Genomic DNA, 23,513 nt, shown 5'->3' with positions numbered 1-23,513 from the left:
AGTATTTCTCTTGAAACATCCATATCCTCAAAGTGGAAGAAAGAGGTGTGACCAGTCAGTCCTCCTGTAGGTTTACATACTGAATACTGGCCCTTTCTCAAAATAGAAAACACAACATATTTCTTGCCCCGCCACTGTCAGCAAACTGGAAACAATCACTGCACCAAAATATGTTTTATTTATCTCATCCCAAATATATCAGTTACAAACAGCCGTGACGACAGCTAAAGGTAGGCAAGAGGAATCATGGGTAATGTAGTTTTAGCTTATTCAAATAGGATTTTACAAAAATACAGTAATGGCAATGTGTCTATGTTCAAGACAGACGAACAGCGGAAGACTAAGTGTGTTTGTGTATATGGGCAGACACTTGTGCATCCATTCCACTAATGAAGTCACACTGTGAAACTATAATAAGTGTGTATGAGAAAACCAAATGCATATCCATTTCCAGTCCAAACGCTCCTCTCTGTGTCTGTGTGTTGTTCAATTATCATAAGTGCATCCAGGCGACATTAGTCTGAAAATAATCTTGCCGTGGAGAGTGACTCGGGCAATTGTGTATGCGAGGGAGCAAGGCTTAAATAGTTAAACAGGCTTTTCCTTTTTATCCTGTTCTTCAGTGCCTGACGATGCAAATCCCGCATCACTCCTGTTCTAGAGTTTCAGGCTACAAGCAACCAATTAAGATTAAAATGAGTGCATCTGGGATGTAACTGTTTTCTACCCATCCTAATGTTATACTATCAGTAATTGGATGAGAGTTCACACTCTCCGTTGAGCTTAGACTGAAGTCAGCGCAGCCTAAGTTGGGAGAAACTTCAAACATCTACATTTACACTTCAGGCAGGGAATGCAGTGATGAAATATCATTGCTTGGGACAAGGTGTCTCTACTGGGTTAGCATTCTGTCAGTCATTGTGAAGGGTAATATTGATTGGATCCCAGTTCTGTCAGTCAATCGAGAAGGGGCTATTGATTGGCTGGAGTCTCTGGCTGTCAGTTCTCTCAGGACTTCAGAAATGTCCTGAAGGTTTTCGTTGTCCTGTTGGGTTTTTCTCTCCAGTCTTTGAACTGAAGCTCTCTCAACATATTGTTCAAATGAACTTAAAGTATGAGAACCAAAAAAATAAATTTTATGAAGGTAAAGAGAAGTATATCCACTTGTTCTTCTGAAGAGCAGAGTTGCATTGTTTCTGCAGATTCTACCATACTTGGGGTGAGATTAATATCCACAATCTTGTCATAAAGTTCTATGGATATATGTCACCTCTCCATGATGATAGTGCTGGTGTACCTCCATAGCTACTTAAATACGTTTCAGCAACAAAAAGCCATAAACACATAGACCAGTTCCTTGGCGACAGACAGGGATTCTGTAACTGGAATGCTCGGAGGCTTTGACTGTAATAACGATGCACATAGTAACTGTTGTCGTAGCGGTTCTTCTTGAGGGCTAAAGCCACCAGAAGCATTTCTTGCGGAGTTTTTTGACACGGTTCTTGGTACGGGGTCGAGAGGGGGCAATTGGTTTAGGGATGGGTGTTGGGACATCATATTCCACATCCAGGGCTTCAAAGACACTCTGGAAACGGCCCTCCTGCAGCCGAAAATCATGCTCTACGCTAGAATGTGAAAGAGAGATAGAAAGAAAAGGAGGTATTAGAGAATAATTAGTAATTTCAGTTTCATCAAGATGTTTTTAAAATAGTACAAAGCATACCACAAGTTCAGTAAGTCAGTCTTTTTATTTATCGGGTCATATATCTATATACTGAAAAGCTTGTGATAGAAATTTCTTTCTATAGCTCTAGGGCTACAATACAATGTCTACAGCTGATAAATGTGAATGTGCAGTTTCAGTGAGAATATTATGCAATAACATACTGCAATATAATTGCTATATGGAATTTACTCTATATATGAAGCCCTATTTTAGATGCATGCAGCAATATACAAGTATAAACATACCACATACTGCGGTCCATGGCATCTTTTAATGTCAACAAAAGTTTCTAGAAATTTTCAGCTAGGCATTATGTTGTGAAAGCCATACATGCTGTATCTAATGGATGTGTTGTCTGGCTAGAAGTGTTAGAAAAAGAAAACTAATTGAAGATGTTCATAGCTTTTAGGAAAAGAAGCTAGTCATGTTATTGAAGAATGCCTGACTTTGAAAGAGAATAAGAGAAAGACAAAGTGAGATGTGTATTTAATCTAATCTCTGAGGCACTTATAACAGCCTGTTAGTCAACTCTAAGATGAACAACAGGCAAGCATTAATCACACACACACACACACATATACAAACAGGGCAGCTCATACCTCTCTTATCTGTCCTGATTCTCATCTTCAAAGAGGCTCTCTCCCTAATACTCTCTCTATTGTTCTTTCCACTTTCTTTCTTAATTATCTCTCTCTAAAATGCTGCCTTCCGGCTGGTGTTGGAAGAGCAGCATTGTGTTCCTCTGTGTTAGTGGCAGTGAGGAGAGATACATAACGACCCATTTAATCCTGCTGTAGGCTCCAATATTAAACTTCCCTCTGTTAGGGGGCCATGCACTATTACACTCTGTACACTGTGTCTGTATGTGTGTGTGTATGTGTGTGTGAGAGTGTATGTGCAAAAGAAAAAGACCCTGTACTCTCTGGACAGTACTGCTATAAAATTGTATTACACAGTGTGTTGAAAGTTCAGTGCTTAGCCAACAGTACAATACTCTGACTTTAATATTTTCAATTCTGTAATGCCTTCAGCTGACGTACTGTACCTAATAACAGATTGACTTATGTATGCTAGTTTGATTAGAGGTCTTCACCAGTATTACATTGAAGCCTGTAATATGCAATCAGTATTTTTTATGATATTTTATTTATAAATTATATAATAAATAGATATTAATTGACGATTGTACCTGGCAGAGAACATCATCCACCCTCCTCTGATCAACTGTTATCCTCACTCGACTAAAGCTTCTGTCATCACAACTACTAGAAAAATGTGTACTGCTTAAACTCCAGAGCTATTCAGATCATGGCTATGGAATATAACACTACTAGAGAGAGAGAGATAAAGAGAGAGAGACAGAGAGTAAGAGAGTATATGCATGAGAGTATACAACATTTGCATAGACATATTCCTCCTAAGTAAAAACAGATCTAGAACAAAAACAAACCCAAGCCCAATATTGTACTTGAAAAAAATTGGGAAGCATACCTCTGTATTGTATATCCTAATTTCACTGACCGTTTTGGAACATGCTGAATGAGGCCATATTTAAATGAGTTTGTTATGTATTTATGTTTTCTATCTGTGTAATTGTTGATTTATTAAAGGTAAAGAGATTGAAGAAGTTAAAGAAGAGATTGAATAAAAGATAATTAAGGATGTTAATTGTACGAATTTGAACATTCTGGTCAATCAGGTAAGCTTTGTGCAATCAGAAGGCAATTGTTATATGCTCTTTTTTTAAGCTATAGTAAGGTATTATGATACTATACTTAATATTGTAATTGAAATCAAATGCAAATTTTTCCAAATTGTGGTCCTACACTTGGTATAAATATCAAAGTGAAGACTGTAAAGATTTTGCTGTAGTATTGTTTTGGTATCAGACATTGTTATTCTTCATTTATTAGGATAATATCAAAGTCAAAATTCACGTTTCTTACTATAGTGTATTGTTTTTGTGTATTGAGCATTGCACTCTTAGTATCACAATCAAAATTCCACATTTTTGCTTCATAAAAAAAATATGAAACAGTATCCCTGTTGTCACTGGGGTAGTACATCTCAGTGCTTTTAGTCAGGGAATATAACCGAACCATAATCCACTGAGATTGTATTTTCTTAGATGTATTGATTCCACACACCCCATCTCATCTCCAGGCTTTTTATTTTAGTGTTTTGTTTAGAAACATTCAGGTTATTAAAAGGTACACATATGTATTTTTACTGGGAGAACTATTGGGCAATTGCTGCCACAGACTACACCCAGTGAAGATGTGTGGAGGATTGCAAAATGGTCAGAATAGAGCGCTATTTGGAAAGGTGGAGTGGGAAAACAGAAAAGGGAAAAGTGGGCTGTGAAGTTTGCAATTTGTAGTAAACCCTTGTGTGTGTGTGTGTGTGTGTGTGTGTGTGTGTGTGTGTGTGTGTGTGTGTGTCAGCCAGCTCCATTAGATGCACCTTGCGTCAGCACTGAAGTGAGTGCAAGGCTGAAAGTGCAGACTGAAAGATGGAGAGATGGAGACTCTTAGGCAGATATTGGAGAGATGCAAACACTTTGGGTTAGAAAGACAGAGATCCTAGTAGAGAGATGGGGGTTTGAGAGCGGTAGAGATGGTGAGACAGAAAAGAAAGAGAAGAGATGAAAAAGTGAGCTGGGAGAAATGGAGGAAAAGTGTATTGAAAGGATGAATAAATGATGAGAGAGGGAAGAGTGTATTCCTCTTTGGAAATCCATGTAAAGCATCTCTCCAGAGAGAGAGAAGTTTGAAGAATAAACTTTATCTTCCAGAAATCATAAACCAACAGTTAGCACAAAGCCAGGCAAAGTTCTGTGTGTATGTGTCTGAAAAAAAGAAGGAAAGCAGGAGATAAGGTTATGAATGTGAACAGACTTTTCTGCTTTTGTTTTTCAGATGAAAAGACAGATGATTTGTGATGTGCAGCTTACGTGTCTAATAAGCTGTTTATCCTGCTGTGCTGCTGTGTGGCTGAACTTTCTGTCTGTCTGTGTGTAGCTTTGCATATTGTAAGGTGTGTGTGGAGGTGTTTTGTGCACTTGGCTGCTCTCTCTGTATTGTTGTGGGATTAAGCTTCTGTAGAAAAAAAGCAGCTGTTCTTAATTGATTCCTGCAGCTGCTTTTACATCAGTGTGCGTGTCTGCGTTTATGAAAAAGCATAAGAGAGCAAGAGGCTTGAAGCTTGTGTGTGCACATGGGTCATTCTGTGTGTGTGTGTGTGTGTGTGTGTGTGTGTGTGTGTGTGTGTGTGTGTGTGTGTGTCAGAGTGAAGTTCAGAATAGTGGAATAATTTTTAATGTTTTTCTTTCCAGCACGAGAGATTGTGATGGAACTGGCAGCTTAGAAGAACGGGGGGTGCATATATAGAGACAGAAAGGCGGAAGGGAGGGATAGAGGAAAAAGGCATAAAATAGAAGAGAGGTAGAGGCAAGGGAGAGAGAGGAAGAAGGGGAAAGAGTGTGAGAGAGTGATGGGAGAGAAGGACAAAAAAGAGCAAGAGAGAGTTTGAGTAGAGAGTGTAAGAATGTGTGATGGAGAGGGAGAGAGAGAGGAGAAAGGGAAGAGGGGGAGGAAGGGGCGAGAGGAAGGAAAGAAAGTTGAAGAAGAGAGGAAGAAGGGGGGAGAAAAGGGGTGAGAGATGAAGAAAGGGAGAGAGAGGGAAGGGAGAGAGAGTGTGAAAAGTGATGAGAGAAGGACAAAAATAGTGTGAGAGCGAGAGAATGAATGCATGAGAGGGAGAGAAAGTGAAGAGAGGGAGAGAGTGGAGAAGGAGGAGGAAGAGGAAGAAGGGGAGAGAAAAAGAGATAAAGAAAAAAGGTGAGACAGTGAGGAAGAAAAAGGGAGAGAGAGTGAGAGAGAGAGTGAATAGTGAACATTAAGCTGAGCTTTGCATGGCAGCAAGACTGAAGACTGGAGCCTCCCAGTTCTTTTGGGATGATTCTGCTATTGCATATCCCATGATCCTGTGGGCCACGGTGTGTGTGTGTTCTCTCTTTGTGTGCGTGTGTTTGTGTATGTGTGTTAGTGTGTGTGCCATAGGGCTTTATTTCTCTTAATTGGCGGTATGAACCCTCTGTGTCTTAATGATAAAACGCGACAGAGCAGAACAGCCTTCACCCACAGCGCTACAACAAATCCACTTATTAAACTCTTATAAATAACCACCACAAACACATCTGCCCGTCTTCTGGAGACATGTTTGCTGAGAAGACGGCACCAATGCAAATGCAACACATTGTGAAAAGTACCTGTAAATGATGCAGGCTGTTTTCTGACACGTCGAGCAGTTGTTAATGTCCTGTCCTGTTCTGTAGGAGCAGCGGCTGTTTACATAAAAAAAACAACAGTAAACAATATTCAGAATTTTGAATTACTCAACACGGCAGGATTACAAATGACTTCCAGACATCCACACGTAGAGCAGAGCAGTCTGTCAGGAGCAGCTGATAAGAACTGACAGCATGAGGAGAGGTGGCAAAGTGAGTGATATAGGAGAAAGAAGCTGCAGATGCAGAGACAATGCAAAGAAAAGCCGGCAGAGTGAAAGGGAAAAAATGAGGAGAGGTAAGATGGACTGTGCTGTTTAAGTGAAGAGGGTAAATAAGGATCGGAGTCGAGAGAGGAAAGAGATGAGAGAAACCTAAAAGTCTAAAAGATGAGAGAGAGCAGTGAAGGAGGGAGAATGTCTATTGATGATTTTGATTCCTTAGGGGTTGCCGTGAGAGACCACTTTCAGCATGGGAATTATGGGATGTTCAAGCTGCAGAATACTGAATCAGTCTATGCGTTTCAACACCAGCTAGAGTCACTCTCTCTCTCTCTCTCTCTCTCTCTCTCTCTCTCTCCCTCTCTCTCTCTTACTCAGCTTCTGCCAGTCTCTCTTACTCTTTCCTCTCACTACCTCCTGTTTCTCTCTCTCTCTCTCTCTCTCTCTCTCTCTCTCTCTCTCTCTCTCTCATGCCCATTCACTGCCCCGTCTTCCTTTTTCTGTCTCTCTATCTCTCTTTATTTTTCTCTTTCTCACTTCCTTCCTCTCTCTCACTGTCTTTCACTGTTCCCTCTTTCCCTCACTCACTCTCATTCTTTCTTTCTTCCCTTCTTCTCATCCTGCTTTTTGTTCCACTGTCTTACATAGTCCTCTCTTTTTCTTTCTTGTCTGTCTTTCTCTTCTTTTTGTCTGTCCTTCTTTCTTTCTTACTCTTCACTCACAGCCTTGCTCTCCTCTGCCACTCTCTTCCTCCCTTCTCAGTCTTTCACTGCCCCCCCGCCCTCTCTCTCTCTGTTTTTCAGAGTCTGCTCTCTCTGTTTCACCCCTCTGTATGTCTGCCCCCTCCCCCCTTTTCTCATTTTGTCAGCCCTTCTTTCTTTCTCACCCTTCACTCATTGCTTTGCTCTTCTCCAGGTCCTGGATCACATTGAGTAGAACTTTGATCTTCTCTTGGTTGGACAGCAGGTTCTCTTCTATGTCCTGGAGAAGTCCTTGTAGTGCTGTCGGCACTCCATTGCATTGTGAGACATCTGGTGTGGTCGTGTCCTTTTGCGGTGGTTGAATAGGGTCAACACAGCATGGCTTGGTTTCTGGGTCATTCTCAACTGTAGGTTCTTGATAAGTAGGGGGAGTTTTTGGTATGGGTTTGATCTCTGACCTGTTCTGAGTTTTGGGTGATGCTGTTTTCGGTGTTAGCTCTGTAGGCTTGGACTGGGAGGAGTTGTTAGGTGGCAGAATGGAAGTAGTTTTTGATTCTGTCCCAATAGAAAGCACAGGCGGAGGGGGTTTAGGGGTGACATACACAGATGGATGTGCAAACTCAGGAGCTGGAGGTGTTTGCTTGTTCACACAATCCTCTCGAGGCTGTATGTCCTTCAGTGTGTATTGCTTTTCGTGTGCTGATTCTGTAGGCTGGATTTTTGTTATAGGCGCTCCTTTTTGTACATTTTGCGTCTGTGTGTGCTGTGATGACTTTTGTTTACTTTGTCTTTTAAATGATTGTGAGGTCAATGAGTCATTTTTACAGATTTTGTCGTGTACTGATTGCCGGGCCACGTCATTTGTTTGTGTCTGTGTTTCATGCGTCGTTGTGTCTCTTTTCTGTGACTGTGTAGAAAGAGAACTGCTCTCTTTGTGCATACTCTGATCAGTGTGGGAAGTGTCTGTTGGATTTGTTTCGGTAGAATGCTGCTTCTGCAGTCTGGGCAGGTTCTTTTTGGGTGGCATCGGAAGAGTCATGCTCGCTCGAATCTGATTGGCTGATCGTTTGCGACAGGTGTGAATCATGCAGGGTGGGGCTTGAGATTGTCTTCGTCCGCATGTGCCACATAGCCTGGGTGATGTCATCATACGGCAAGGTCGTGGTGGCGTGGCATAAGAGCTCACAATCCCACAGTGGCCTACAGGGCGAGCCTTCTCCCCTCTCAGTGAGTGGCCCCGCTTGGGTTCTTGAGTTTTGTCCCGGTTCTGCCCTGCTGCCTCTGCTGTCTCTGCCCCCTCGCTGGAGACTCCACCCACCAACTCTGGTGCAACTATGCTGCCATTGGCATACCGGGGGTTCCGCTTTAAATTGCCCCTGCATCCTGGTTGATTTGGGTTAGGTTGAACAGATTTGATCTGGCAGTAGATGCCACCATCTTGTGACATGTCATCCTGGGACACGTTGCTGATGCAGTTTTGAAATGCCCCCTTGATGGCAGGCCTCACCCTGTCCAGTGACATGGTTTCTGTGGAGACTCCATGGATTGTGCCTATTGGCTGATTTCTTCTCTTTAGGGAAGGCAGGGAGCGCAACCCTGGCGATGTCTGCACTCCCACACTGCAAAGCGGGCCCCATTTCTGAGACAGGACGGCCCGCCCCCCCGCAAGGGGCACCCCCAGCACTGGCACCGGATTGGTCGTTTCGGCTGCCCTTCGGCCCATCACCCGCTCCAGTTGGCTCAGCCCCCTGAGCGGGAGCTGGAGGGCGAGGGATGTCTCTTAGCCAGCATGCTGCTTGATCCAAAGATGATTATACGTCATAGAATGTTAAATATGTGTGGGTGTGTGTTTGTGTGAAAGAGAAAGACTAAATGGTCTCTAAAGGTCTCATTAGTGGGAGATCCTCTTGTGTCTCTGAACTTCTTGGCTTTGTCTGTGGTGAAAAGTCCTTAGTGGCTTTTTCGACTTTGGCTAGATATCACCGTGCCATTTGTTTGGTCCCGTTGGCTGTCTTTGCCCCTGTCCAGGAGAGGAGAGCACATGTCAGTGAAGCTAGTCCAATTAGAACAAGGGTGCCTAACTCTGGTACAAGAAGGCAGGTGTCCTGCAGAGTTTGATTGATTTCCTTGGTCTAGCACAACTGCTAAACTGGTAACTAGGACTGTTTCACATTACTGGGTTTTAGTGGCACAAGTCCTCTTTTTTGCATACATGTGATATACATCAGACTTTTTCAGAGAAAACAAATACATGGCCATGCAACTGTAATGAGATTGGGTATATTTATGCTGTCATCATCCAGGGTTGGCAGTATGTCAACAGCAGCTTTAACTTGATAGAATGTGTGTGCGGGGGTCTTTTGAGGGCACGGTTTATATTCACACTAATGACAGATATGGTCCACTCGCAAAAACACAAAAAATCTAATCTGAGCAGATAATGGAAATTGAACAAAAAGGCTTGTAAGGTGAATGTAGTCTTAGTACTGAGTTAAACTGGGTGTATTTAAGCCTGAGTATCACCAGACCTTCAAGACCATGGGCTCTCCAGAATTAAAGTGTCTCCATGATACTTTCATCTGAGCCACAAAGCAGACAAATGAAAGCATTAGGAACTTCCAGCCTTAAAGTTTTTAAGCCCCAGTCAAGGCTTGCCTAAGCAGCAGGCTACAGTTCATTAAATAACCGTTCATGAAGTGCGACTGGCCCTAATATGGGATTTCTTTAAGCCTGTTTTAGACCCAAGCTGCCACTTGTGCTGTGCCTGCTGGAAGCTTATTATAGGGACATTTCTGCACTGTAGCCTCACTCTGAAATAACAGAATTTGCTTAAAAGCCAGTGAGGAAAACCAGAGCTTCTTCTTGAATGACAAAATATTCATTTTTTTAACAATACACAATATATACCACCTTTAAGGCTGTATTTTCAGAGCCACTGCTGGAGAAAGAAAAAGGTGAAGTAAAAACGTCTCTGTCTTTCTTCTCGAAAAAGCACTTGAGCTCCTTTAAGAGCTCTTTTAATGTCCTTTGCTTGAGATTTTTAATGTGTTTTGCATGAACTCATAAGCTAACAGGTGGGCACCGTGTGCATCTTTCAGAAGCTCAGAAAGCGTGCTGCTGCAGTTTGTTCCCAAAAGGGTGAGTTAAATTGTGGGAACATAATACAGGCCTGCACTGAATTATAATAGAGTTTAACTAGATTCTCAGTGACTTAAGAAAAAGACTGCCTCCCTCTCCTCTTTTTCTCTCTGCTTTCTCTCTTTCTCTGTGTGAGCCTCTCTTCTTTGGTCTCTCTCACTCTCTTCATCTCTCGTTCATCTTTTTTATCCTTCTCTGCTGTTTTTTTTCTTCTCTGTCTCCTCTTTATTTCTTTTTTTGACTTCTTTTCACTGTTTTCTCTTCTGTCTGTCTTCTTTCTTTCTTTCTCTTTTCCTCTCTGTTTCACCCCTCTTCTCTTTTTTCTCTCCTTTCTCGTCATCTCTTCTTCTCTCTCTTTTGTACTTTTCCCTCTCCTTTCTTCTTGCTTTGTGTTGCTCTCTCTCTGTTTTACCCCCTCTCTCTCTCTTTCTGGTTGTCTCTCCTTTGCTCTCTCCCACTCTCTTCCTCTGTCTCGGTCATTTCTTTTCTCTCTTTTTTGCTTTCTTCTCTGTTTTTATTGCTTCTGTCTCTTCTTTATTTCTCTCTTTCTCTCTTTATACTGTCTCTGTCCCTATCCCTTTCTTTTTCTCTGTTTCACCTTTTTTCTTCTTTTTTCTTCCCTTTCTTGTCATCTCTTTATCTCTCTCTTTTATACTTTTCCATCACTCTTCTTGTCGCTCTGTGTTGCTCTCTCTCTCTCTCTCTGGCTTGCATTCTCTATATGTCATTTTATCTTTTCCACTCTTTTGATATAAATCCCGCTATATCTTCTCTTCCTACTCTTAATTCCAGTCCTTCACTCTTTTTAAATTAGGGATGTGCTCTTTGTCTCTATTTTCTGTTGGGTGTAAGCATTCTTTCTCTCTCTGAGCTGTTATCTTGTTCTGGGCTAAGTCCTGTCTTTCTTATTTTCTTGTCTCTAAGCTGTTGGTCTGCTCTTATTCACTTCACGTGTGTGTGTGTGTGTGTGTGTGTGCTTATTTGTTGGATCGTTAGCCTAATATGCTAATGACCCCCATTAGCCTCTGACAGAAGGACATTAATAATAAGCAATGCAGCACACATACACATAAACATACTCCATAATCTGCATGAGGAAAAGGTGTGTGTATATACTAGAAACATATCAAAATCAAATAGGGCTACTCTCTCACACACACACACACACACACACACACACACACACACACACACACACACATGTGCATACCCTTGTTCCTCATTAAATGGTGTGTGAGTGTGTGAACTTGATTAGGATGCTAAAAGGAAAGGCAGAGGAAGTGGCTGAGGTGTGTGTGTGTGTGAGTGAGTGTGTTTAAAGGGGGTTTGAAGCTAATTTAGCAGGGGATTTGAGTGCATTACGTTTTTAGAATATCAGAAGGCAATTTCCCATCTGTTAATTTGATTGGGTTACTGTTCATATTAACAAAGAATCACTGCAGACATCATGGCAATCACAGCATAATCACTGTGTTTCTCATCAAAATCACACTCATCCACTTCTGTAGACCTCTCTATGTCTGGATTTCAATGAGGAAAGTGTATATTCCATATATTTTTATACAAACAACAGACAACAACTTAATATAGCTTTGGTTTGTAAATGTGCCTGTAAATTCTACATTGTCATTTCATTTCTGCAAACAGGAAATATGAATGCATGAAAAGCTGCTGTTTTGTTGTACATTAGTACAGTGTGTAAAATGCTACTTTGCAGGCTATGGTCTTTGTGAAACTCAATACAGTTTATATAGAACTATGGGATTATCTTGAAAAATAAAACCTTTTTGATTTGGTGTGGTTAGCAGGACAGTTGGTATAAAACTGTGGGATTATTTTAGAGATTAATAAAGATATGTTTAAAGATAGTTAGCATTAGAGCTGGTATAGAAGTATGGGAATATTTAGGAGATTAATAAGGCTGTGTATAGCTCTAGTTACCTGGACTATTGGTACAGAACTGTGAGAATATAATCCTATAAAACTGTAGAATTATTTCAGTGTTTAGTAAAGCTGTTCTCATGTTTGGCGAGTGGGACAGTTGGTATAGAACTATGGAAATATTTAGGAGATTATTAAGGCTGTGTTTATCTCTAGTTTGCAGGACAATTGGTATAGAACTATGAGATTATTTAGGAGAAACATATAGCTTTGTTTAGCTCTGGCTAGCAGGACAATTGCTATAGAACTTTGGGAATATTTAGGAGATTAACAAGGCTGTGTTTAGCTCTAGTTATCCAGACAGTTGCTTAGAACTATAGGATTATTTTGGAGATTAATAAAGCTGCTCTCATGATTGGTAAGTGGGACGGTTTGTGTAGAACTATGGTGTCTGTTTGGAGATTACTACAGCTGTGTTTAGGACTGTAAGTAGGACAGAGATTGGGCTACCAGAGAAACAAACTCATTAGTAGCAGACAAGCAAGCAGAGCTTGTTTTGTGTCTTGTAGTGTCTTCTAAGTTATTACTCTGATCTGAAAATAAAGAAGATGAAAACTTTCAGTACCTGCACACCTAAAAAAATAGTGTCTCACCTGTGATTGAATTATTTTTTGTAATTTTTTTTGTAATTTGTAATTGAATTATCACACTTGAAATGACCCCTGTGTTCTCAACTCACATGCACTTCCGCTCCTGTGCTCTCAGCATCGCATTCCTGTCATGTTTTGTCTATTAATGTTATGCCGCGCTTCAGCAGCAGCAGACAGCGATATTTCAGCTTTTATCCTTCACACTCTCTCGCTCCACCACACACACACACACACACACACACACACACACACACACACACACACGCACACACACACACCTCTTTCTCTCACACGTTCCACTTCTTCCTTCAAAGCCTCCCTGATCTCTCAATCCACTGTAGCGGGGCCAATATTCCTCTCTCTCCACCTCTTTCACACTCATCCTCTCTTGACTTTGTGTTTCTCCTTCCATCCCTCTCTTCCCTGTGGACACACTACTCATTTTAAACGCTCTTTCTGTTTACGGGTTGTGTATGTGCGTGTGATTAAGGGTCAGTATGTGCCTATGTTATTTCCAGTCCAAAATCTCTTCAAATCTCTTAACACCATAATGCATTTGTGTGCACTGTCACATTTAGCCATGTCTCTTTGCCCTTGTCTTTCTTTTTGTCTCAGACTCCTTTTCTTATTTCTCTCTCTCTCTCTGTCTCGCTCTCATTTTCTTATTTCTCTCTCTAGCTTTCTTTGACCTTCCCTGCTGCTCTCTGTATTCTTTCTATCTCTCTGCTCTCTGTCTGTTCTCTCTCTCTCTGTCTGTCTATCTCTGTCCCTCTCTCTCTTTCTCTCTCTTTCTATCTCTCTACCCCTCTCTCTACCCCTCCCCCTTCCCCCTCTGTCATACTTGTCTGTCTGTCTGTCTGTCTTTCACTCTGCTTACTCAATCTCTGTTTAGTTCTCTCACTCTTGTATGATGTGTGTGTGTGTGTGTGTGTGTGTGTGTGTGTGTGTGTGTGTGTTGTACATTGTCACACTATGGAAGTGAATGCTTGTATGTATTTTTGTGTTTTGTGAAGGATGTAATACAAAAGCTTAAGTGATTAAATTGCTTTTGTTAGTTGTGTTTTAGCTAGTTTTGTATTGTTTTTTGTGCACACTTCTGTGTCTATGTGTGCATGTGTCTGTATATGTGTAGAGAGAGAGAGAGAGAGAGAGAGAGAGAGAGAGAGAGAGAGATTGGTGACAGAGTGCTTCATCCACAGCTCCCTCGGTATCGATTGCTGGCTGGTGTCCCTGCAGTCCAAATAACACAGACTCCACACACGTACACACACACACACACACACACACACACACACACACACACACACACACACACACACACACACACACACACATACACAAACTATTCTCTCTCATTCACTTAGCCTCCCAGTACACATGCATGCCCAGACAGCACGCATTACACTTACTCTGACACTGACACTGCAATACACTCATACATACTGGGTGCACAACAAAAGAAGGCAAATGACTTGCACATCAAACAGGTGATGGTTCAGCTACCTACAGTATACTCTGAATTAGAATCGCTAGGTATTATTCAAACCACTTCAACTGACAGACAGTTCACATACAGTCTACAGAAATGTATCACTCTTGACATCATACAATTTTTCCACCTGATCCAGGGTTTAACATCTCTAAATAAATGATTGACATCATTTTTCTCCCTCATAATTCATGAATTCTCCTAATTTAATGGTGACAACTGGGTGAACATAAAATTAGCATGATGCTAAGTTGTAATTGTCCTATACACCTTTTGTACACATCGGTGTTCTTTGGGATCAGTTAGACCCTGGCTGTTTTAGCTATATAAAACATAACACATAAATCAGTGAACATCAATATGAGAACAACTGTAAAATATTAAACAGTGCTGAGCCCTTCTGTGTAGTTGTCTCATTCAACAGCACAACAGATGGGAAAGAAACTGTAACCGTGTCACCAGTCTGCTGTGGAACCCATTCTGCTCTACAGTGGAAAAGAGGTTATTGATTAACTGAGAGAATCACAAATTGTGTCAGGGGCAATTTCAAGTGGATTGTGATTATAAGGTGGGCTTTATGATGTGTATGATCACACAGTTCCCTCAATGCTGACTTTTCCAAAATACTGATGCAGTTCTGTGGGTTACTGCTTATGTGTTCATTTGCCTTAAACTAAAAAACCAGTGAGCAAACAAATCTCCCTCTGAACACATTAGAGCAGTCATTTTTATATTTCCCAGTGCACATTTCTCAAACTTCAATCATTTGTGACCATTCGCATGGCATTGTTGACCATGAATGAACCAAACAACAACTGCAAACCTCCATCAACTTGTTCACAGCCGGCAGTGTAGCTATGGTATCAAAAATAAATGATGCAGAGAAGAACTGGCATGTTTTTGTTAATCACAGAAATGTACAGAAAAGTTTTTTTTTCTACAGAACTTTGCATTTTAAGCCCCCCCAATAAATAAATAAATAAAAATAGAAAAGGATAAAGAAATTCAACAAAAATTCAACATGTTCAACTAATGTGGATGGAAAATGCAGATGTGATATGTTCTATTTAAAGCATATGTGAATAGGAATGTGACTATTTTCATAGTGTTGGTTGTCTTATAATTTATACCACCTTGTTTAATAGTTGCTTAACATCAAGATAGCATAAAAAACTTTTCACTAGATTATCATACAGTGCAAATGTTAAACCGAATTGCTCCAGTTCCCAGATGTGTATTCAGGAGTTCAGGTGGGAGTTCTGCAGGGTGTCTTAAGCCAGGTAAAGCTGGAGTTTAGAACTCCCTTACATGTCCACTCAATTTCTGTGACATTTTCCTCTGAGGGAACACTAGACACTCTCCATTACGCTGGTGTTGTGTCATCTGGCTCTACAGGAGTGAGTTAATGGGGGTTTTGGTTAAAATTTGATTTGGTTCATAGAAACTTCTCCAAGCAGGCAGCACTCTCTGAAGAGTGCACTCTTTTTCATTATAAGTAGGAGCCATTACAGAGCACCGACTAGAAGGAAAAAAAGAAAGCTACCCAACACGCTCATTAGAGAGATCTATTTGACACTCAACCCCCTCACTCTCACTCACAGTCAGACACTCTCATACCAAACGCACACACAGGTTCTCAGTACACATATTAAGCAGATAAACAGTGAGATGTAAAGGCAATATTCAGTGGATGCATGAAGATAACTGTTTTAAATAGTTCATTAGCGGAGCTCACACTCAAACCCATACCTTGCAATCACATGCAAATCGTGCGTATGTGCACACACCTGTACACAAACATGCGCACATATAGACAAAAACAAATCCATGTACACGTACACCAACATATACGTTAGTGCACGTGCACTAAAAAGATCTTTGTGTGAGCGCATGTGTGTAGTGAGTTGGGCAGAGTACTGAAAATTCCTGCTTAAAGTCATAGTACCACCCAGAAACCTTTAAGACACTTTAAGAATATAAAGATCTGTTAATGTACATGAATTTGCAAAGTGTAAATGCTCACTTGCCTTCCAAACCCTTCCTTTTCCCCCACTTCCCTGTGATTGGGGAATACAGAACTCTGTTTCAGCAGCCTGAGCAGATGAGATGGAGAGGACAAAGGCTTCTCATGTAACATTAATAATCAGAAAATAATTCAGCAAAATTTTTAATTCATCACCCCTGAACAACGTGTGCTAAATGTTTAGCATCGGTTAGGAGAGAACAGTCGAGTTGCTCATGTTAGCACTAGCTTATCCAGCTAATAACTTTTCTGTCGTTCTGTCACTCCAGTACCTGTTGCTCAATTTCACTCACTCAGATTTGAGACTTTATCTTCTAAACCTGCCTCAGTGGAGCATCGGTGAGCGGGACTACTTACGATGTGTAAAAATGTTTTAGCTAAACTAACGTTAGCCTCTGGTGCTAACGAGGACAGTGGAATAAGCCAGTGACTTCACACACAACAGCACAGTGCACTCCCACAGATTTGAGTCTTTATTCTGGGTCAGTGGAGCTTCAGTAAGTCAACCTGTGCTGTCAAGTGTGAAGATGCTGTAAGCTCAGCTCCTGCAGTAGCTTGCTTCCTGCTACTGGGAGAGCTCTACGCCTTATTTGACAGTTCAGTAAATAGATGTGGAACATAAATTTGACACTGTCGTCATTTTAATTACCAACATTGTTTATCCATTTTAACTAACAACTTACAGCACAGTCCAGACATTTCAAGCAAGTAAGCTACATTAGCACAGGCATGTTCTGTAGCTTTTGGCTTGCTTCTTGTTGCCGTACCATTATCCTTTGATTAACATGTTTTAGTATATTAGATGGTGATACATCCAAGTGCCCCATGGAAGTACAGAGGAAGCTATCCAAGAGGGCTTAACCATTCAAAAACAGTGTAGGTGGTATTTAAATAATATTCTACTGATGTTATAGTGATAAATTACTTGAGTACAAGTAAAAGTATTAAATAAGGAAATTACTCCATCACACACACGCACGCACGCACACACACACACACACACACACACACACACACACACACACACACACACACACACACACACGCACACACACACAAAAATGAGTCCATCACTTTGTTGTTAATTAAAAACTACTTGATTAATTACTTTCAGACCTGTCCAGGGTGTTTCCTGCCTCCTGCCCAGTGATCGCTACCCAGCTACCCCCATGACCCAGAAGGATAAGCGGCTTAGAAAATGTGTGTTTGTGTGTGTGTGTGTGTGTTTGTGTGTGTGTGCGCATGTGTGTAATTACTTTGTGTATATATTCAGTTGGTTTTTTTTTATATATCCATAATCACATAATCTTTCCGAGTTAGCTTGGCTATTTGTGTGGGAATAACCTGAACAAATGAAATTAAAGCAAACTGTTACTACTAAAGAAGAGGGTTTTGAGGTCTGAGACTGCTTACAATATGTCCTGGTAAAAAAAATCTAAAGAATATGTAGAATGCTTATTGACAGCCCTACTGCCCATCAACTTCATCTTCACAGTCTACATTAGCTAAATTAGCTAGCTAACAGGTACTTGCAACAAAACGTATATGCAATAGCTTTTATGTTCATAAATAGATATCATACTCATGATGCTACAACAACAAAGTAAAAAGTAGAAGAAGAACACAGTACCTGTTTAGCTAATTGTTTATGTGCTTGCTCAGGGTCAAAGTTGAGAGAAGCACATATTTCAACAGGTTTTGAGAGGTGCATCAAAGTATGTTCCTCATGTGTGGCCACTGCTGTGATTTAACTGACCTTCACAGCAGAATCTTTTCAATTTAACCAAGATTTCCTCTAATTGCTTTACCAACTGAAATTTTAATTTGTTCGACGCTTGCAACCAGTGCTACCAGCCCAACATGTTTACATAGAGCCCTGAATACACACCTACAAACAAATACATGCATCTATACACAAATACACACCTTCACTCTCCCTCATGCTCTCTCATAAACAGGCAAATCACATTGGAATTTAATCAAGGAAGGCCATCAGATTGCTTACACGTAAACAAACAGAGACACATGTGCACACACTGTGAAGGGACTTTGTAATATATTGATCACTGTGTTGGGAGAAAGTCTGAAGTGGGTGTCTCAAGGTGATCTCTCTCTCTCTCTCTCTTTCTGTCTGCATTAAAGTGTGGCTCAGTTCACAATGAGGAAAAAAAAACACTGCACTGCACTACATGCCAAGCCTCTGTAATTTGGATTAATGAATGCCTAGAGAATCGTGAAACAGGAAGTTCATGAGGCTTTAAAATAAATCAGTTATGCAGGGAGAGATGGTGCGCCACTGTTTTAAGAAAATAAAATGGTAAAAAACATGGTTATTTGTACAACAAAGCATTTGCATAATCATCACTTGTGCTTTAAACTTTATAGATTTCTCGCTCCTCTTTCTGTACAGTTTTCTCCCTCAGGAGCAGGAGGAAACTGGACTCTGATGGCCTGGTGTTCAGAACACTGCTTCACTATGAGCTATTTATGCTGATTCATTAGGGACCATGTGTATATATTTGCAGTAAGCAAAGACAAGATGTGTCTGAGTGTGAATGTGTGTGTGTGAGTGTGTATGTGTGTGTAGGTGTGATGCATCAGTCCAAAGGTGGCAATTCAGCTGCTTTGATTAAAGATGGGGCTATTGGGCCAATATCGACAGAAAATGTCTAGTCCAATGCAGTAACACATCTATCCAGAAATAGCATGCACTGTATATACTGTGTGATGTGATGTTATTAGGTGTATATTTCATCCTGTGGGGGGATGTAGCGTTTGAGGAGTTTGAATATCGCATACATAGCCTGATTTTAGTTGCTCATCTTAAATGAAATGCTTTAAGTAATTTTAAAGAAGACACATTGCTATTAATTTCAAGACTGATGTCGATGTCAGAAAAGAAAAAGTTGTGTCATGCCATCTCTAGCTCGTAATAATCGATTCCAATAATAGTCTTCTAAGAAGGTGCTAAAATTAAATGATCTGGCTTGGTGTGTTGTTTTAATTGTCTGTGTTCCACACTGCTGTGTAAATAGTGCATCCAGCAATATTTATTGCGTGTTTAGGATGTTTTTAAAAATAGAGGGTTGTGCTAAAATAGTGGAATCGGGTTGTTGTGAATTGTGAGATTCATGCACTGAATTTTTGGAAATTGATTGAATTGTTGTGAGCTCAGAGGTTTGTAGGCATGCTTTGTGTACATGAGTGTGTGGAGGAAGGCTGTGTGTGTGGTGTGTGTGTGTGTGTGTGTGTGTGTGTGTGTGTCTATGCAAAGGAGGTCCTAGTGTGGCTATGAAGCAGAGTGCGGAGAATAGAGATTTGAAAAGACCACACACACACAGGCGCGCACACACACATACACACACACACAAACTCACACACACACACACACACACACACACACACACACACACACACACACACACACAAACTCACACACATCCCATTTTCATTCAGTTTCAATCACTTAATCAAACAGTGCTTTCAGTCAAAGTCAGAGCAGCGGAAAAGTGTTTAAATGTGGTGTCTGTGTGTGTGTGTGTGTGTGTGTGTGTGTGTGTGTGTGTGTTTTTTGGGTTAGGGCACAGGAGAGTAAAGCAAAGGGAACATTTTGGTACTTTCTAATTCATCTCTCTTTAAGGCTAAGCGTGTTTGACATTTACTGTCACTGTCTCTCTCTCTGTTTCTTTCTTTCTGTCTCTCTGTCTTTCTTTCTCTCTCTCTTTCTTTCTCTCTCTCTCTCTCTCTCTCTCTCTCCCTCTCTCTCCTGCACAGAGAGACAGAGTGTCAGAGATGACAGTGTGTGAATGTGAGAAGCTGAAGCCTGTCTAAATGTTCTCTTTCTGTCTAGCCTTGTCTCTCTCTCTTTCTCTCTCTCCCTCTTCCTCTCTCTCTCTTTCTCTCTCCCCCTCTCTCTGTCTCTTTCTCTCTCTTTTTCTCTTTATCTATTTGTCCCTCCTAACCTCCATGTTCCCTCCTCCATCATTATCTCTCTTCAGCTGCCCACTCATCTTTATCCGTCTGCCCTCTGTCTTTCTCTCCATCACTATCAGTGCCTTTCTCGTCTACAGTCATCCCTGCCCTGGCACTCAGCCCTCTCTCCCTCTCTCTGTGCCTGTCTCTCTCTCTCTATCTGTCTCCCTTTTCCCTTGTCCTGTTTATCACACAGTGAAATCTCTCCTTTGACTCCTTCTATATCACTGTCACCATAATATAGCCACCTCTCTCCCTCTCTCTGTTTTTCTCTCTATCTCTAACTTTCTCTATCCCCCACTTCTCTCTTCTGCTTTTCTTTCTCCCTCCCACTTTCTTTTCAGTCTTTTTAACAAATCAGCCTTGCTTCCATCACTTTTTCCCCTTAAACTCTTAACACTTTGCCTCCTCATCTATAATAATAATGTATTGAATGTTTGTTACTGTATGTTTTTACAATTTGTAGTATTTTGCCATTTACTTTCATAGGAGTCCTCTCTGCGGTCCTCCTGCACCCTGTCCCTCCACTTGAAGCCATTGCACACAGGGCCACTCCAGTCTACCTTTTCCTGCCTCTATTGTATTTGTGATGCTGCTCAGTGTATGTGAGAGTGAAATGTGTGCATGAGACAGATTTGGAAACTCAAAGCATTTCTTATGGAATGTATGATGGAATATGTTCACTGCTGTCTGTGTGCGTATGTTTCTGGGTGTGTTTGCTGGCAGTACAAGAGACGAGAAGGCGGTGCACTGTCACTCTGGCTGCCTTAGCATGCATGTGTTTTTGTGTGGTTGTATATCTGTGTGTGTGCATGAGACAGTGTGTGGGATTAATAATTACATTTGTTTACTTGCAGAAGATACCAAATGGGTGTAATAAAGTCTGTCGCCAACACAAAATCTACACTCTAGCTACAGCATAGATACAATCAGAGCATTTTTGCACACTTGTAATGCTATTCACAGGCCAGTTTACTCACCCTTAATATGACAGTACGTACAGTGTTTTAAACACACACACACACAATTCTTCAAATCCCTGGACAATACTGCGAAAGCTTGCAACAATGTTCAGATTTATGGCTAAAAATAAATAGTAATCAGTTTAAATCTGACCCCATTTTTACACAGCCATTTGTAATGAAAACCATTTGTGCTATATTATAACCTCCTCCTCCCCCCACCACACACATATTGTATGTGCATATAAGATGACCATTTAGGATAAATGCCTCCTGATTAAGATGCAGAAAGAACACATATGCGCGCACATACTCTCTCTCTCACACACACACAGACACACACAGACACACACACACACACACACACACACACACACACACACACACACACACACACAATGCTGCATTTAAGCTCCCTTTGACAGATGGGCAGGATTACACACCTGCTTTTATGCAACATGAGAACAAACACACACGTCACTGAGTCATGTATGCAGATTAAAACAGGTCCTCACTCATCACTATTTAAGCATATATATATATATATATATATATAATTATTATTATATTAAATATATATAATTATTCTATACTGTCTCTCCTCAGTCGTCACTATATATATATATATATATATATATATATATATATATATACACATATATATAGTGATGACTGAGGAGAGACAGTATAGAATAATTATTTAAAAATGCTTTGTTGTCCAGTCAGAGAACAAAAGTGCTTTGCGCTTCAACTGCAAATACCTTAGATATAACTACATCTATATGTGTCTCCCTCATTATGCAATTATTTTCTCAATGAATATGTTTCCCTATATGAATTTTTCTTTCTAATGTACATGCTATTGTGCTCTTATAGTCCATTCTGACTCATACTTCATACCACATGATACAAGATCAGATCTGAGTGAACTCTACATACAGATGCATCTAAGTATAACTGGAAATTCTGAATACAGTCAAATTCAACACACACACATATATTTCTACTTATGGAGAGCTACAGGTAAATTAGAAATCTTTATTTAGTATTCATTACAGCCCAGATAATTCAACAGGACATGCAAATTCAAAAAACATAAGATAAATAAACAGCTTTTTTTCTCTTTGTATGTTGCACACACACACACACACACGCGCACACACACACACACACACACACAAACACACAGACATCAGGAGAAAGTGAGAAACTGTGACAGACTTAAAAAAAAGTTTGCATTACAATAAAGTCTACAATGTATGTGTCTTGAGAAATGGCGATAGTTATGTAGTCGTAACATTAACAATATAGAGATTGCCCTGTCTCTCTTACCTCCTATTCTCCTGTTTTGTGCTGTACACTTTACTACTCATATTGGCCTTTACACAAACAGTGTCTTGAGCGCTTAACCTTCAAGTGTGTGTTTACATACAGTGAAGTTGCTCATTTAATGACCTGCATTGTACGCATACATGCATAGTTCCTTTTTCCGCACTGAAATACAATAAACTTACCACACACGCATACACATACACACATGTAAAGTACCGACCTTCATAAAGTGTGAGTGTTCACCATGTCCGTCTCTTCTTTTTCCCTTTTCTAGTCCGTTTCTGTGTCACTCCCTCTCTCTTTCTTTCTCTCTTGCTCTTTTATCTTACATTCCGCAGAGACTGTTGATACTTCAGCATGTATCTCTGTTTTCCCTTCTAGATTTTCTCTTTTATTCTTCTCTTTTATTCCTCCGCTCTCTTTTCTACCACACATGCACACACAAACACACACACACCTCTCTCTCTGTGTCTCTGTTGCGTTTGTCTGCCTCCGTCTACTGGTTAACCAAGCCTTTCGTTCCTCCCTCTCTCCCTCCCTCAGTGTCTCTGTGGTGTGCACGCGCGCATGTGAGTATGTGTGTGTGTGTTAATCCCGCTGTGTGTCCTGGTTTTCTCTGCTTTGCTCTGCTACATTGGAGTGCAGTACAGGACTCTGACTGTACACAGATCCCAACTCTTGGGACAACCAGACACACAGACACACACACACACACACACACACACACACAGACACACACACACACACCGTTCAGTCTCCTTTTGCCTTTCGCTGATATACAATCACTGATTTATAAGCGTAGCTCTCATTGATGTATTGCATTGGCTGTCGGGTAGCTTCACATGCATCTAGTTTATCTCTCTCTCTCTCTCTCTCTCTCTCTCTCTCTCTCTCTGTCTCTCTCACTCTCTGTTTCTCACCCTCTCTCTTTCTCTCTCTCTCTCTTCCTTTTCTCTCTCTCTCTTCCTCTTTGTCCCTCTTTCTTTCTTCCCTTTCTTCACCCTCTGTCTCTCCCTCTCTCCCTAACTATATATTTTTTGCACGTCTGCATGTCTGCATCCCTCCTTTCCCCTTCACCCACTCTCTTTCTGCCTGTCTATACGCACTCACTGGCCACTTTATTAGGTACA

General features: G+C 40.9%; 2 protein-coding genes across 2 annotated transcripts in view; one reads left to right on the top strand and one right to left on the bottom strand.

The window, feature by feature from the left end:
- Window positions 1-23,513, top strand: part of LOC108438823 (dedicator of cytokinesis protein 2) — a 127,861-nt gene that overhangs the window by 69,597 nt on the left and 34,751 nt on the right. The window lies entirely within an intron of this gene.
- On the bottom strand, window positions 156-22,930 carry insyn2b (inhibitory synaptic factor family member 2B). The gene is made up of 4 exons (XM_017716895.2): window positions 22,604-22,930; window positions 7,122-8,956; window positions 5,997-6,071; window positions 156-1,625 (listed from the first exon to the last, which is right to left on the bottom strand). The coding sequence occupies exons 2-4, from the start codon at window positions 8,657-8,659 to the stop codon at window positions 1,457-1,459; spliced, it is 1,782 nt and encodes a 593-aa protein (XP_017572384.2). The 5' UTR covers window positions 8,660-8,956; window positions 22,604-22,930; the 3' UTR covers window positions 156-1,456.

The sequence above is a fragment of the Pygocentrus nattereri genome, chromosome 11 (genome assembly GCF_015220715.1).
Source record: "Pygocentrus nattereri isolate fPygNat1 chromosome 11, fPygNat1.pri, whole genome shotgun sequence".
Lineage (NCBI taxonomy): Eukaryota > Metazoa > Chordata > Actinopteri > Characiformes > Serrasalmidae > Pygocentrus > Pygocentrus nattereri.
Note: the sequence above shows the minus strand (reverse complement) of the source record. Positions and strands in the feature narration are given on the sequence as shown.

Excerpts from the sequence above, each read along its gene's own strand:
- insyn2b (XM_017716895.2), bottom strand. The coding sequence starts at position 8,659 with ATGGGCCGAAGGGCAGCCGAAACGACCAATCCGGTGCCAGTGCTGGGG. Across the intron at positions 6,072-7,121 it reads AGCAAAGCAATGAGTGAAGG|CCGCTGCTCCTACAGAACAG; the intron begins GTGAGAAAGAAA and ends TTATGTAAACAG. Across the intron at positions 1,626-5,996 it reads ACAGCCTGCATCATTTACAG|CGTAGAGCATGATTTTCGGC; the intron begins GTACTTTTCACA and ends TTCACATTCTAG.